General features: G+C 35.8%; 3 protein-coding genes across 5 annotated transcripts; 1 reads left to right on the plus strand and 2 right to left on the minus strand.

The window, feature by feature from the left end:
* The first annotated feature begins 6 nt into the window (after positions 1-6).
* Positions 7-3,724, plus strand: LOC100635973 (creatine kinase M-type-like). The gene is made up of 7 exons (XM_003382568.3): positions 7-263; positions 368-495; positions 665-869; positions 2,563-2,853; positions 2,909-3,073; positions 3,163-3,281; positions 3,476-3,724. Exons 1-7 carry the CDS (start codon positions 107-109, stop codon positions 3,524-3,526), a joined length of 1,116 nt encoding a protein of 371 aa, XP_003382616.1. The 5' UTR covers positions 7-106; the 3' UTR covers positions 3,527-3,724.
* A 68-nt stretch (positions 3,725-3,792) lies between these two features.
* Positions 3,793-4,897, minus strand: LOC109581054 (uncharacterized). 3 transcript variants are annotated; one of them, XM_019994817.1, is made up of 4 exons: positions 4,548-4,897; positions 4,423-4,455; positions 4,301-4,345; positions 3,793-4,165 (listed from the first exon to the last, which is right to left on the minus strand). In XM_019994817.1, the coding sequence occupies exons 1-4, from the start codon at positions 4,852-4,854 to the stop codon at positions 3,882-3,884; spliced, it is 669 nt and encodes a 222-aa protein (XP_019850376.1). In that variant the 5' UTR covers positions 4,855-4,897; the 3' UTR covers positions 3,793-3,881. The 3 variants fall into 3 exon arrangements, with proteins under 3 accessions (XP_019850376.1, XP_019850372.1, XP_019850366.1); XM_019994813.1 differs by having other exon boundaries at positions 4,301-4,348; XM_019994807.1 differs by having other exon boundaries at positions 4,301-4,360.
* Positions 4,898-6,062: 1,165 nt separating this feature from the next.
* On the minus strand, positions 6,063-14,442 carry LOC100641488 (phosphatidylinositol 3,4,5-trisphosphate 5-phosphatase 2-like). Its single transcript, XM_019994833.1, has 28 exons — positions 14,198-14,442; positions 13,312-13,375; positions 13,046-13,196; positions 12,699-12,801; positions 12,443-12,583; positions 12,141-12,315; positions 11,821-11,943; positions 11,595-11,724; positions 10,732-10,826; positions 10,579-10,681; positions 10,328-10,434; positions 10,103-10,273; positions 9,929-10,053; positions 9,733-9,874; positions 9,518-9,617; positions 9,278-9,454; positions 9,094-9,183; positions 8,984-9,039; positions 8,866-8,923; positions 8,519-8,616; positions 8,386-8,473; positions 8,111-8,207; positions 7,987-8,054; positions 7,465-7,494; positions 6,970-7,381; positions 6,794-6,836; positions 6,449-6,739; positions 6,063-6,334 (listed from the first exon to the last, which is right to left on the minus strand). The coding sequence occupies exons 1-28, from the start codon at positions 14,341-14,343 to the stop codon at positions 6,308-6,310; spliced, it is 3,411 nt and encodes a 1,136-aa protein (XP_019850392.1). The 5' UTR covers positions 14,344-14,442; the 3' UTR covers positions 6,063-6,307.
* Between the last annotated feature and the right edge of the window lie 55 nt (positions 14,443-14,497).

Raw genomic sequence — 14,497 nt, forward strand, 5'->3', positions numbered from 1 at the left:
GCTATGGTAACACTTGTCTCGCGCAATTTGTTATCCGATATTTGCATTCTCGGCCCTTCTTTTGATTTGAACTCTTCCAGTTTGAAGAAGAAGAAAGACGACAGCCATGGCCTCCTCGTCTAAGTTTACTCCTGAGCAGGACTATCCTGATCTCTCCAAGCACAACAACCACATGGCCAAACATCTCACCAAAGAGATATACGCCAATCTCCGAGACAAGAAAACACCTTCTGGATTCACACTTGATGAGTGCATTCAAACAGGTATGGTAACGATGGTATACTAATAAATCTATTTTCAGGCAGTTTGCAATGTTTCCCCATCAATTTAACTGGTTGTTTTGTTACTTTTCGATCATTTGCTGCAGGTGTTGACAATCCCGGCCACCCCTTCATAATGACCGTTGGGTGTGTTGCTGGAGATGAAGAATCTTACGAAGTCTTTGCTGAGCTCCTAGATAAGGTCATTGATACCCGACACAACGGATACTCTAAGGTAAGAGAATCTATCTACACAGCTAGACCACCCACCAATTGTAAAGAGCTCTTGTTACATCAATTGAAATTATGTATAGCATGCAACTCTCTGATTGGTGCTATAATAATGGGTTTCCTTTTTGTATTCTTCGGAAATACTCTTATTTTATTTTTGTTTGTCATTATAGGATGCTAAGCACAAGACTGATCTTAATCCTGAGAACCTCAAAGGAGGAGATAATCTTGATCCTAACTATGTCTTGTCCTCAAGGGTTAGGACCGGCCGGTCTATTCGTGGCTTTGGTCTCCCTCCTCATTGCTCTAGGGCTGAGCGTAGAGGTGTCGAAAACATTGTGACTGATGTACTCAATTCATTTGAGGGAGAGTTCAAGGGTAAAGGAGTACATGTACTAAGTGCAGCTACTGCATGTAGTAGCATAGGAGGAATAGGTTGGCTGCTAATAAGTTGCTGTTTTGGTTACTATTAGGGCTAGGCAAGTTATGCTAGCATAATTTGGAGCAAAATAGGACAAGTTATTATGCTGGCATAATTGGGTCAAGAATTTCTGGCCCTGACCACATGATTTCAATTCAGTGTGGTAAGTGGTACTGTAGTACTAGCACAACAACCCAACTGCTTAGTAGCCACCTATGCAAGCGTGGTGAGTCCAGTGACTTAGGCTATTCTATTTTCCAGTGACTCAAAATCACTCGAAACATTTTCAGATTCTGGCATCTTGATAGTCAATATTTGAGTGAAGATTATGGGCAGCATAATTGGATTTATTTCAGAGCATAGTAGGATGGAATTTGGAGCAGTGCCTAAAAGCATAATAAGCAAAAAATTCTAGCCCTAGTTGCTGGTTACTATTTTACAAAAGCAAATTTTATCCCAACCTCGTTAATAACTCATTTTATTAATTGTTAAGCCAAACATTCACTAGGAAATCAATAGCAATTTTGTTACCTGAAATAGAACACTGTTCTATTTCAGGAAAAAAGTTGACACACATCAAAGTAACTACAAAGTTGCTTTCAACTAAGTTGCCATAGTGGATGTTGGGTTTTATACAAATCTATAATCCACTAAATTGGATTATTCATTCTAGTTACTGTATGATCAAAGGGACTGCTGGCACAACATAAGCCATATCAACCTAACCTAACCACAGCTAGTTAATGATTTTTACTAGATAGACTCAAACTCTTGCTTCTTCTTGCCATCCTGTAAGGAATTATACGGATTATACAACTACTACAATGTCAATAGGTGTGCTTCTGACAGTTGCACTACTCATGTACTATTGTGTAAGCTATCAAAGTGTCAGTAGAGATAATAGGAACTGCGTAGTAATTCTGATACTATAGAAATAGTGTGAATATTATAATATCAAATGCATGAGATTGAATTCCTTGATAATAAAGATATGAGATTCATTGGGTGGTATCAGTAACAGCAGTCTGCGCATACGCTATAGCCACCGCTACCCACATGGCAGAAAATGGCAGATATGCGACCATAAAGGACGAAAAGGAAGCTCCTATGGAGGTGTTAACTGAAAAAAGCTCCCAGGAGGCTTTAATTGTTCTGTCTAAAATTTAAAAGAGAGTGGTGCAAGTCTGATCCCCTGGAACAAGAACAAAAATGCGAGCTAAATTTTTAAAGTCAATAAGTCATGGCCCCTCTTGCAGATCCCATAGATCTTATACCCTGTTCACACTACCCTTCAGAGCTAAGCCACCCCAACCTCAAAAAGTGGAGGAGTCTGGCTACACGAGACTATTTAGAACTGTATTGGAACTGGGTTTTGGGGAAGTATAGTGTAGCTTATAACAAGTAGGAACATAACTGAACTGCACTGTAATCAAACCAAACCAGGATAAAGTGGTGCACCAAATTAGGTGCTCCGAAATGGTGTTGTTAAGTTGTGAAGTTAAGTTGGTGTAGTTAAGTTGTCCAGTGGTTCATTTACAACCAAACTGATCTACTTAGGTACATTTCTGTACAGCTGGGGAGGTAGTGTGAACAAACCATTACAATAACAACAGAATTGATATGTACTATAATACTACATGTGTATTTTAGGTAAATACTATCCATTGAATAAAATGACAGAGGCTGAGCAGCAACAGCTCATTGATGATCATTTCCTATTTGACAAGCCGGTCTCTCCTCTCCTCCTCTCCTCCAACATGGCCCGTGACTGGCCTGATGCCCGAGGGATTTGGCACAACGACGTAAAGAACTTTCTTGTTTGGGTAAACGAGGAGGATCACACTCGTGTCATCTCAATGCAAAAGGGAGGAAACATGAAAGAAGTGTTCACTCGTTTCTGTAACGGGCTTCAGTCATTTGAGAAGAAAATGAAGGAGAATGGTAAGTCTAAACCATTGAATAACCTCAATATTAATTTTACTGGTATTATATATAGGTCACGAGTTTATGTGGAATTCACATTTGGGGTACGTTCTGACTTGTCCTTCTAATCTTGGTACTGGTTTGAGGGCTGGAGTTCATGTCAAGCTGCCCAAACTCTCTGGGGACTCTCGTTTTAAAGACATCCTTCTTAAACTGCGTCTCCAAAAGAGAGGAACAGGTATGAAAAATTTTAAAAACCTATTATATCTTGATTTCTATTCTAGTCATTCATTGAATTATTATTTATTTTTAAATTTCTATCTGTAGGTGGTGTTGATACTGCCAGTACCGATGGTATATTTGATATATCAAACTTGGATCGTCTGGGCTCATCTGAAGTTGATCAAGTCCAGGTGGTTGTAGATGGTGTTGAGCTCCTTATCAAGGTAATGTAATGTACATGTACATGTATTTGTTTTTTGTTGAATTACTCTATTTTACATGTACATACATGTATGCATGTTTGACTTACCCTTGGCAAACTATTCGATTGCAAAAATAGTGTACATCATGTACATGTACATGTACATGCAGTAGATTTAGCGTTACCAGTTTTGTCACAAAATAATGTCATTTTTAGATGGAGAAACGTTTGGAGGCTGGTGAGTCTATTGATGATCTCATCCCATGAAAAAAAATCCATACCACTTAGCAAAGACAACATAACTATGATTATTATTGAACAGCATTATAATAGTATAGTTCCCAATAGCAGGAGTATCCTCTTGATTTTAGCATCATAGACATTATAATAATTACATATATTGTAGCTACATGATGATTACATGTATTTTAATTTTTAACGTCACATGTTTTACCAATCTAACTAGATTATTGTTAAGTTTAATACGGCTTTCTTAAGAATACATGCAAGCCAAAATTAATTGTAAAATGATGTTGATGGTCTCATTGGTGTAACATCAAAATTTAAAAAAATTAAATTTACAATAGAAAAAAAATACAAAAATAATCAAAACATTGATGAATCACTTTGATAAAAAAGATTCAATTCCATCAATAGCTTCTTGATTTTCTATATCTTTCAAAGCTTTAATTAAAGCATTAAAAGTACGCTCAACATTGGAACTCATGTCATCCCTACTGCCACTCAACCAACAGAACAGCATCTCACGACGGCAATCCCTTACACCTTTTTTGTCTCTTCCTATACGATTGATTGATGTCTTCTTAATCCCAAGAAATAATCCCAGCCCTTCCCAATCATTGACATCCTTCAGGAGCCTCTCCAGTGTGGCAAGATCATCAGACCCTATAAGAAACATAGAGACACAGCCAAAAGGGAACAGTAATGGAGAAACAATCAACTTCAAATTCCTATAAGGCTAATTTACACCTTACTATGTGAAAAAAGTGTTGAAATTGTAAGTATTTTGAATAGACTTACTGAGTATCGTGTGCCTATCAATAGAACGAACTGGAACAGGCTCTTCTACTATTAAAAGATCTTGGTAAAAGACAATTTTAGACAATAGCATTTTATTCAAAATCATTTCCATGCATGCCTACCATTGTTCTCCTCCTCCTGACCAAACTTCATTTCTTCAAAGCCAAAGCAAAGGATAAATAAAAGCATGTATAAAATATAAAAGGCATAGTAAATATAAAATATAATAGACTACAGTAAGTCTTACTACAACTCTGTAGAATCTCGTCTCCAATGGAACTAACTCCTATATCCTTCGCCAATGCTCGTGCTACCACTCTCAATCGAGTGTGATCCTGCCCGATGGCAAGGCGTACATTTCTTAGTAGGGCAGTATTTCTGTTAGGAGTGGTCCATCCTTCTGTCTTTATCTCTCCTAAAGCCGCCTCACTTATTATCCTATATTGATATAGCTCTTCGGCCAATTGAACTGGATTTTGTATGTTTTTAGCTAAATCCCCATAATGATCTCTTAGTATCTCCTTTGCTTCATTACCTAGCTCATTGGAAGCCATTTTTATACCACATTAACACTTTGTTATGTTCCTTAGGATGGGGGTTAAAAATATATTAAATAAAAAATTAAAATAACTAGGCTATTATAGATATATTTTTTTCATAATAAATAATTTATTATAAAATTATTTTATAAAAAATAAAAATAACTAAAATGAATTTTAAAGATATTTATGTTAATTAACAATAATTGTGACCATAATTGACAAAAGGTATGTTATGGTGGATTTTAAAATTCATCATCAAAATGAAAAATATCATCCTGTGAGTCCTCTGTTAGACAAGCATTGTTTCTAAATGTTACATAGTAACTTTTTGCATCCTGTGGAGTAATTTTATGATAAATGAAGCTCAGGAAGTTGGATTTTTTTGGCTATAAAGTCAAATTTCACTACCTGCTATAAGGTACCTTTTGTCAATTATGGTCACAATTAACATAATTAATTCTTAAATTTATGTATTAATTCTAATTAATTTTAATTATATTATTTAATTAGTTCTTATTTAATTTATTATTGAATAATTTATTACTAAAATCTTATTTTTTAAAATTTAATTTATTTTATTTTATTTTTTATTAATTATAAATAATTAATTTTTAATTTTTTAAATTATTTTTTAAAATAAAATTATTATTTTGTGGGCAGGGTAGAAACAGTAACTTTGCAACAGTAACCTAGCAATTGTAACTTAGCAATTGTAGTTGAGCGTGCAAGGCCGCTGGCTTTGATTATTATAAATTTTATGTTTTTTATTATAAATGGCGACCAATATAAAACAATAAGAAAACTACAGGTCCGATATAAAATATTTTAAAATTTAATTTAGAATGTTTTAAGAAATTTTTCGGAATAAAATTTGAAGATTATTTCTAGATCTTTCAAAATATGACTTAGACTAGATTCAATTTTATATCACTTTGATCTCCTCCTACCTGTCCTGACACCTCATTTACACTTTAACTCAAGTACAAATCAACTTAATTCTCAGTTTCTCACACTTAACTAATAAATTTGTAAAGTGCAAATTAATGCCAATTTAAAAGCTTTAGTTTGAATGCTCACTTTGAAGCGAAAATTATCCTTGAAAATTAACCTTCAAGGTGTCAGTTAAGTTTAATCCAAGAGTTGTATTTTACCAAATTTTTAAAATAGATTTACGATGTTCAAGTACGGTATGGTGGATAATGAAGCTAATGCAGACTAGCTAAAATGACAACAATATTGTTTTATCAAAAGTCAAAAATAATATAAGAATTAAAAAACTCACAAAGCTCTATATCAAAAATAACAATGTCAAAGCTGATTAAATAATAGTGAAAATGTGATTTTGATAATAACAATAATAATAATAATGATTCTATCATAAATTTCATGATAACAATAATGATAATAATAATAATAGTAAGTGTGTGCGTCACTCTACAGCAGTCATTGTTTCGCAAGTATAGTACTATATTGACTGGAATAAGCTCAAAAGCTGCAAAGACAAAAAGAAAACACATCAATGAACTTGAATGAAGCATAAGTACATAACATTAAAATCATTACTACACTTGTACTGTACATACATATAATATGTACATGTACATACCCTTTTAATATCTCCATCATTTTGTATATTTATCTCTCTCAGGTCATACTCCGTAATATCACGAAGATACTTTACACTGTCGAATCCATTCTCCATGAGTTTTGGTGCGTATCGCTGGAGATGAGCAGTTGCTAAAATGTCTTCTATTGAGCCCGAAGCTCTCTGTAAAGGCGGAGAGTCTCCCGGTAGTTTTGTTCTCTTCATAGGAACTGGTGGCTGGGGTTTAGGTTTCACGCTAACTGGAGGAGGTGGCCTTGGACCACCCAGATGCTGTTGGTGGGAGCCATCAAACTGAAGGAAAGAAAAAATGACATTAAAAATGTATAGACAATTCTAGCTACTTACAGATGCAGTCTGAGTCACAGCACGAGAAGGAACAGAGGGACGACTAGAGAAAAGAGAATTAGATCATTATAAAATATTATCATCTAAGTATTGCATGCATGTAAATGCACATGTACCAGTAAGTATGTGGAAAATTTTTCATTGACAATTTTGAAGTAAAAGCATAAATACGTTACCTAGTGGCTAGCGTATGAATGTTTCTTCTTGAAGGAACAGGAGGGCTATCGTGATCCAGGGAAGAATAAGAAGGAGGAGGTGGTAGCCTCATACTAGTAGACAAAGGGGCAGGTCTGGAGGGTTGAGAAGAGAAAGGAGTAGGAAGAGTGGGCCCTCCTGTCCTCCGGGAGACGTGAGGCTGTGCATCCGAGCGATGATTACTTGGGAGGGGCATTGGTGGACGATTAAAGCTATCAAATCCGTCGGGATTAGGAACAGAGTTACTGAAGAAAGTTGAAGCACCGGTTGAAATTGCGTTAGTAGAGGAAAGGCTACCGGCTCTTGGTATTGGCATAGGAGGACGATGGTCTTCACCTAAACTGGGTGGACGTGGTGACGTAGGCATACCAGGTCCTCGTCTAATGTCCATATCTATTAATGAGCAAATATTAAATTCTATGGCTTAACTGTTAGATGTCTTATATGCAAGTAATGCAAGTTGTGTATAGTCTTACCAAGCTCTTGCCTAATGAAATCAAGGTTACCTATAGGATAAAAGGATCACAACATTATCACACGACAATATCCAAACAAGGTTTCCTACTGTAGCTCTCAGCTTCTTGTGGGCAATTTTTTAAGTTGCTCCAAAATATTTTGCCAAAAATGACTAGGAGAGAATTCTCCATTTTTATAATTTTTTATGGTATGTATACATGCATGTACTTACATGTATGTCATGTAGAAAGTTTGAACTGATTTCAATCAAGTTTGGATTTTAAAAAATATTTTAAAGTTGCTCAAAAATTGGGCCAAAGTCCTTGTACTATAGTACGGGGACTTTGGCCCGTTTTTGCCAAAAAATCAAAAATTGGATTTGCAATAAATTTTTAATGTTGCTCCAAAAGCTGTATACTATATTATAAGGTTAAATTCTTTGCTCATGAAGCATGCTCTTTATCTCACTTAGCATGCTTTGTAGGAACTGAGAAACCCTGTACATATGTACAACGTACATGTACATGTATGTATGTACATACCATATATGTCTTTGTCTTGATCACATCTTGTCTTGTTATATTGATCCATAGTAACATGTATGTCACACCTAAAATATAATATAATATAAAACAATAATAAAATGCTAACAATAATAGCACATACTCAAAATCCCCAGCGGAGAGCCCTTGATGGATCAGCTCTCTTGCAACCTTCTGTGGCTTGGGATTAATAACACTACCTAATCCTATACAGCACTCAGCTGAGAGAGAGAGAGAGAGAGAGAAAGAGGGGAGAGAGAGAGAGAGGGGAGAGAGAGAGAGAGAGAGAGAGAGAGAGGGGGGGGAGAAGGGAGAAAGAGAGAGAGGAGGGGAGAGAGAAAGAGAGGGGAGAAAATAGCATTTATAAACAGAGTGCATAATGTATAATTGTACACATACCATAAGGCTCATCACTATCGCTCGATTTGATCATAACTTGCAAATACTGCTGCTCCAAATATTCCTGATCAGTAATGAGTGGAGGTATCTGAGATATTTCAGTTAAAATAAATTAATTAATTATAGTAATTACTTGGATCAATGGGCCGCTAGCATTTCCTTCCCAGCAAGTTGACAGTGTGCCATCTTGTGCTTCAGTGTAGTCCTTGCTATGCTCAGTTTTAACTACACCTACACACATTAATAAAAATGGGGCCAATCAACTCAAAATGCAATACATGTGGTACTCCCAGATTTTTAAATAGATTGTACTACTATTACTATCGTAAAAAATCCTATAAATCAGCTTAAACTTTCTACAAAACAAATCAAGTTGATCAACACTTGTATGAATTATAAAAATATCTTTTTATACCGTGTACTATATAGTACAGGGTCTTATACATAGACTTCTACAGTAAATCCCTCATGTTTCATTACCTTGAAAGCATGCAGATTGCAACTCAATATAAAAATTGGTCCTACTGCTAGTAAAAATCTACAATATATAAAAAATGATAAAAATAATGACAAAATTTACATTAAACATAAAACTTACTCTAGCATTGCAACTCTGCAATATAATGAATGTGTTGGTGGAGCGACTTGTGCTAGCTACAGAAAAGAAAATATACTAAAAGTTGTACAAGGTCCCTATCATTATTTTACTTTTATCAGAGGCATACTGCTTGAAGCCACCAATTTGGAAAGTTGAAAATACAGGGGAATGATCACTGGTAGTGATATTATGAGTACAACCTAAAAATTATACAATATAAGTGTAGATTTTATACACATATACTGTACATGTATACTGCAATTATTAAAAAAAAGAATAAGATGAAACACGAACCATATGTTGTGTTAATTATCTTTGATCCAGGGTAAGACTTCCATAATACCCGATCACAGAACGAAGGCTCATTTATCCTGTCACCCGATCTCTTCTTCTTTATATACACATAACTTCCCATGTGTCTCTCTCCTTTCTTGAAACGATACGTGGGCGGGAACATTATAGGAGCTTCCTCTACAATAAAGAGGAATTAATAATAATTTTTTAAAAATAAATATTCTTTTTACTTGAACTTACCAAATCCAACAAAGACTTTCTTCTTTTCAATTTCTCCTCTTAGCTGATCAGAGCAGTATATCCTGTGTATGTCACTCTTCCTTGCATACTCAATAATTTTCTATACCAACAACAACAACAACAATAAAACAACAACAACAATAAAACAACAACAACAATAAAAACAACAACAACAATAATAATAATACAAATACTATTGTATGAGATAGCTGTACCTCTGAGTCAAGCTCCACTCGATAGTTGAGGTCACCAAAAAAGAAAAGGTGATGGAACTGATGCGTGAGGTCAAACTGACTCATGTTTCTGTGCTTCAGTTGGACCATTCCCTTCAATATATCATGATAGTTCTGATTACGCCTGTGAAAAGGTAGAAAAAGTAGAAGGAAGAAGTAAGACAAAAAAGTGGATTACCTGTGACATTTCTCTGTTCCAGAGGTCAAGTGGGCATTAATAAAACCCATGGACACATTATTAAAGAAAAACGATATGCCCACTCCTCCTTTGTTACCAAGAGTGTTACCAATACCAGTACGTACCTACATGTAACAAACAAAGGTAGCCATGGTGACACATTGCCACAGTAACCTGTGAGTGCTCCACGTGGCTCAGTTTCTTAGAGTGCTCTTGTTTGACTAGTATGACCAGTCTTATCCCCCACAATGTCTGAACAGCGACTTTCTCATACTCTGTCTCAACTAATTGCTTTAATACTAGCTTGAGCTTTGCGACCCATTCCTTATCTCCTATTGATGTCTCCTACAGCATAATAACATTATTATAAGGTCATCAAATTAATAATTAATAACATACTTGAGTCCCAATTGCATAAAGGTCGTGAGCAATCACTTTCTCTCCAGTCCGTCCCCATCCCTCTGTTTTAAACCAGGAGGTAATGTCACTGGGTGGAGCACTATCACCTAGGAAAGAGAATAACACATTTTCATAACACTAATAGCACTATATCGTACAGCACGTACTGCATGTACACGTACATGTATATGTACATGTATATGTACATGTACATGTACATGTACACGACAGGTCAATGCAATGGCACTTACCCATATTCCAGCAACCAACAAACACTGTAATTGAGTCGGGGTCCACGTACGACGTGTGCTTGTTACGGATAGTCTGTATTAGCTGACAAAAGTGTTCGCGAGTCTGTGCGTAAAAATCATAAAACCAGTTTTAGAAACCGGTTTTGATATTACCTGCATGTCGGGGAATGTGTAGTCCTTCCTTGTTCCTCCGTCAAAAAGTACACCAAGTTTATTAGCTTTCGAGCGGGATTTGATCAGCTGGGTAACTAGATGGAAGGAAATAAGTATATGCAAGCAAATTCTAATAAAAATTTTAAGCAATGGGCATTTGACAAGTGCTAAGTTAGCTAGCTAAACAGCATGCTGTATCATCACAACCACTGCAACTATAGTATAATGCATGTACATGTAAGTATAATTACAGCATTTTGAGTAACTTAAAAAATTTGTAAAAAATCTAATCTTGATCAGAATCAGGTTAAACTTGCTACACAACATAAAAACATGTGTATGCATCAGAAAAAATAAAATAAAATGAAGAATTCTCTCCTAGTCGTTTTTGGCAAAATTTGGCCAACGACCCTGTACTATAGTACAGGGACTTTGGCCCAATTTTTGAGTAACTTTAAAAATTCATAAAAATCTAATGTTGATCGGAATCAACTCAAAATTGCTACACAACATAAGAACATGTGTATGTATCAGGAAAAAAATATAAAAATGAAGAACTCTCTCCTAGTCATTTTTGGCAAAATTTGGCCAACGACCCTGTACTATATATAGTACAGGGACTTTGAAGCCCTGTCATAAACCTTGCAAAAAATTTCGCATGAATATCAATAATAATTTTCTTACAGTTGATTCAGCTCCACAAAACCCCCATGATCCCAATACACACAATACACATGAGGCAAACTTAATACATTGTGATTTCCAAAACCAATGCCCACAAAACATAACATTTAGTCAAACAGGTCATTTAGTCACAGTACATTAATGAAACAGTATGTAATTCAAATCATGTAGAGTAATACCTTGATAATGTTGATACACAGTGCCAGCGGAGGTTGGTTCTCCTTGTTTAGAAACAACTAAGTGACCCTCTATTAGCCTCACACATAAGCAAACGTTCTTTTTCCCTCCTAGCTGTGTTTCCACTTTAACCTAACGAGAAAGAGAGGGGGAGAAGGAGGAGGAGAAGGATGTAATAAATGAAAGAACAAGATTTAAATAATAAATGTTGAAAAGAGACTGACTTACGTCAAAGAAAACCTCACGCATTGCTGACATGTCATGAAAAGATGATGACTGATTGAGAGAACTCTTCCCGCAGTCAGCCCCGCCGGTTAATCTCATACCAAAATCCTTATAAGCTGAAAATGCCTACAAAGCAAAGAGACAGTAGCAATAATTATAGCTGAGCATTGCTGCCCATATCACAACTGTTGATAAGTGTGGATATCAAACACCTTTACCTGTGACTATAACTATCAAAATTGTTTTAAAATCTCAAAAGGCAATATTATGTACTGTGCATGCACTACACAATATATAGCTGCATGAATATATCTCTATCTCACAGTGGTCTCCAGTTTCTGTACAGCACTAGAGCAATCTCCCAGTTTATAACTGAGCGTGTCAAAGGTGACGTCTTGTGGAGATGATCGACGAGTTTGACTAGTTTGCTTTGCTCCTCCAACTCTATCCAGTAGACTCTGGAGGCAATCAACCTGACTCAAGAGCTTGTCAAGTTGCCTAATAATTAGGGCATTACATTACATGTATATTTACTTAAATTACACAATGTAGTATGATCTACATGTTTACTTAAAGCCAATATTTCACTGTAAATATTAATAATAAGAAAGGTCATTGTGCTAACTTGTGTGTTTTTTCAACTTCTTTACAAAACAATTGTTTCAAGTGAGTAAGGTCAGGAGTAGCTGAGTTCATGTGCTCTATATCATTAGAGACGGGACCATTTAGGTACTGCTTTAAACGATCAGCAAATTCATAATCAACTCTATACAAGAGAAAAGAAATAATAATATACAATGATTAACAGTATATGTATAAAGACAGAGGAAATGATTAAAATGATTATAAATACAGAGTATTGCTACTACTCATCCACTTACTGAGAGAGGTCAACTTTAGCTAAAGCTGCAAGGAGATATTTAGTAACTGCTGAGCTTCCTTTAGTCTCCGGTGGATCTTCCTCAGGCTCATCGTATTCTGGATCTATAAGAGAGACACAATACAAGAAGAGTATAAGCAATCATACAAGTGGGATCAAGGAAGAGGGAAGAAAGGAAATGAAACACCAATGATGCACATGATTATAAAGAATGATAAATGAGGAGAGAGAGAGAGAGAGAGAGTGAGAGAGAGAGAGAGAGGTGAGAGAGAGAGAGAGGAAATGTCTCAAAAGACAAAGGACAGACAAAAGATATAAGACAAATAAGATAAGAATAAACAAAAATACCATCATCATCATCGTCGTCATCATCTTCAACAGCATGAGGAGGTTCGATGGGTGTTGTCAAGGCACAAACTATCCCCCTCTTAGGTAAACTGTAAAATGTTACTAATTCGTCTAGCGAGATGAATCTCTTCTGCTGGACTCCCTCTTGAGCCTAAGGAGTTATGAAATAAGAGAAAAGAGGAGTAAGTCTGAAATTCAAACTCCCCTAACCAACAGCCCCCACCACCAGACCTACACAATAATGTTATAATAGATAAATTTAATACCTGAACAGATAAACTGGAGTCATCATTGGGCAGTATCCTGTAATGATGAATCCGTTGTTGATGTCTATAAAGCAAATAAAAACATTAAAAACATTTCATATATTTCATATTATATATGCATGGGCTTGTAGCCAAATGTCATACCAAATAAGGGCATAATGGTAGATTTATACAAACAAAACTTGATAGGAACTTAAACAATATTTGCTTCTCTTTTGTATACTCAGTCTCCGTTTACAAAATATCTCCATTAACATAGGCTATAGTGACATATTACACTCTACATAACAGCCTCAGACCCAAGGGACTGAATGCGATCAGTACCCAAACTGGTAGAGTGGATTAAGAGGTTTGTGTCAACCTTTATGTGTACTCTTTATTGTGTGCCATTAGCAAATTATAGAAAGCTCAGTCCACATGAGAATACAATGACAAACACAATGACACTCATTATAATGACTCTATAGCTACTTAATCATTTTCATTTTTAAAAGGTCAAAGAAAGCATTATTGTGGCTTCATGGGAACTAATTAGTGCCAGAGAATAAGTTGTAATGGATACACATAAAAGAAAGGAAGAGAGAGAAAGAGAGAGAAAAGTGAAGTAGAAAAGACTTGAAAGAGGTTAGAAGGGAGAAAGGAGAGAGAGAAACAAGGACATAATTGTTCATAGTTTATACTAGAATCAGAACTGAAATGAGAGCTTAAGAGAAAGAGAAACTTTGAAAAAGTAAACAAAGGTGGCATAAATTCTCACAATTAGTACGTTATGTAATGTAATAACTGTACAGAATGAAGGTAATGTAAAACCTTAATTGTGTTAGTCCCTGTGTGTGGATGATGCCCATACCCATGTATGTAGATTATGTGTGTACATCTATCTTACATAAGAGATAAGACATAAGCTCCTTTCATGGACTCTGATGGTCTTATAAGGAAGGAGCCATCTTTAGTTCTGCTCTCAACGAGGAGGCGCTCTGTTTCCATACGACTCAAGTTCCTGTGATACCATGGCCAGTTGTTCTCCGACATGACGAGAAAGAGAGGGGAAAACTAACGAGACAGATGGCGAGGAAAGAAAAGGTCCCCAGGGGCAAAAAGGTGCTTCCCCTGTCTCTCTTTTCCCTTCCAAAAAGACGGAGAAGAAGGTTCCTTTTTCTTTCTAGCTTTTTAGGTTGTTCACTCC

The sequence above is a fragment of the Amphimedon queenslandica genome, unplaced genomic scaffold (genome assembly GCF_000090795.2).
Source record: "Amphimedon queenslandica unplaced genomic scaffold, v1.1 AMPQUscaffold_13520, whole genome shotgun sequence".
NCBI lineage: Eukaryota > Metazoa > Porifera > Demospongiae > Haplosclerida > Niphatidae > Amphimedon > Amphimedon queenslandica.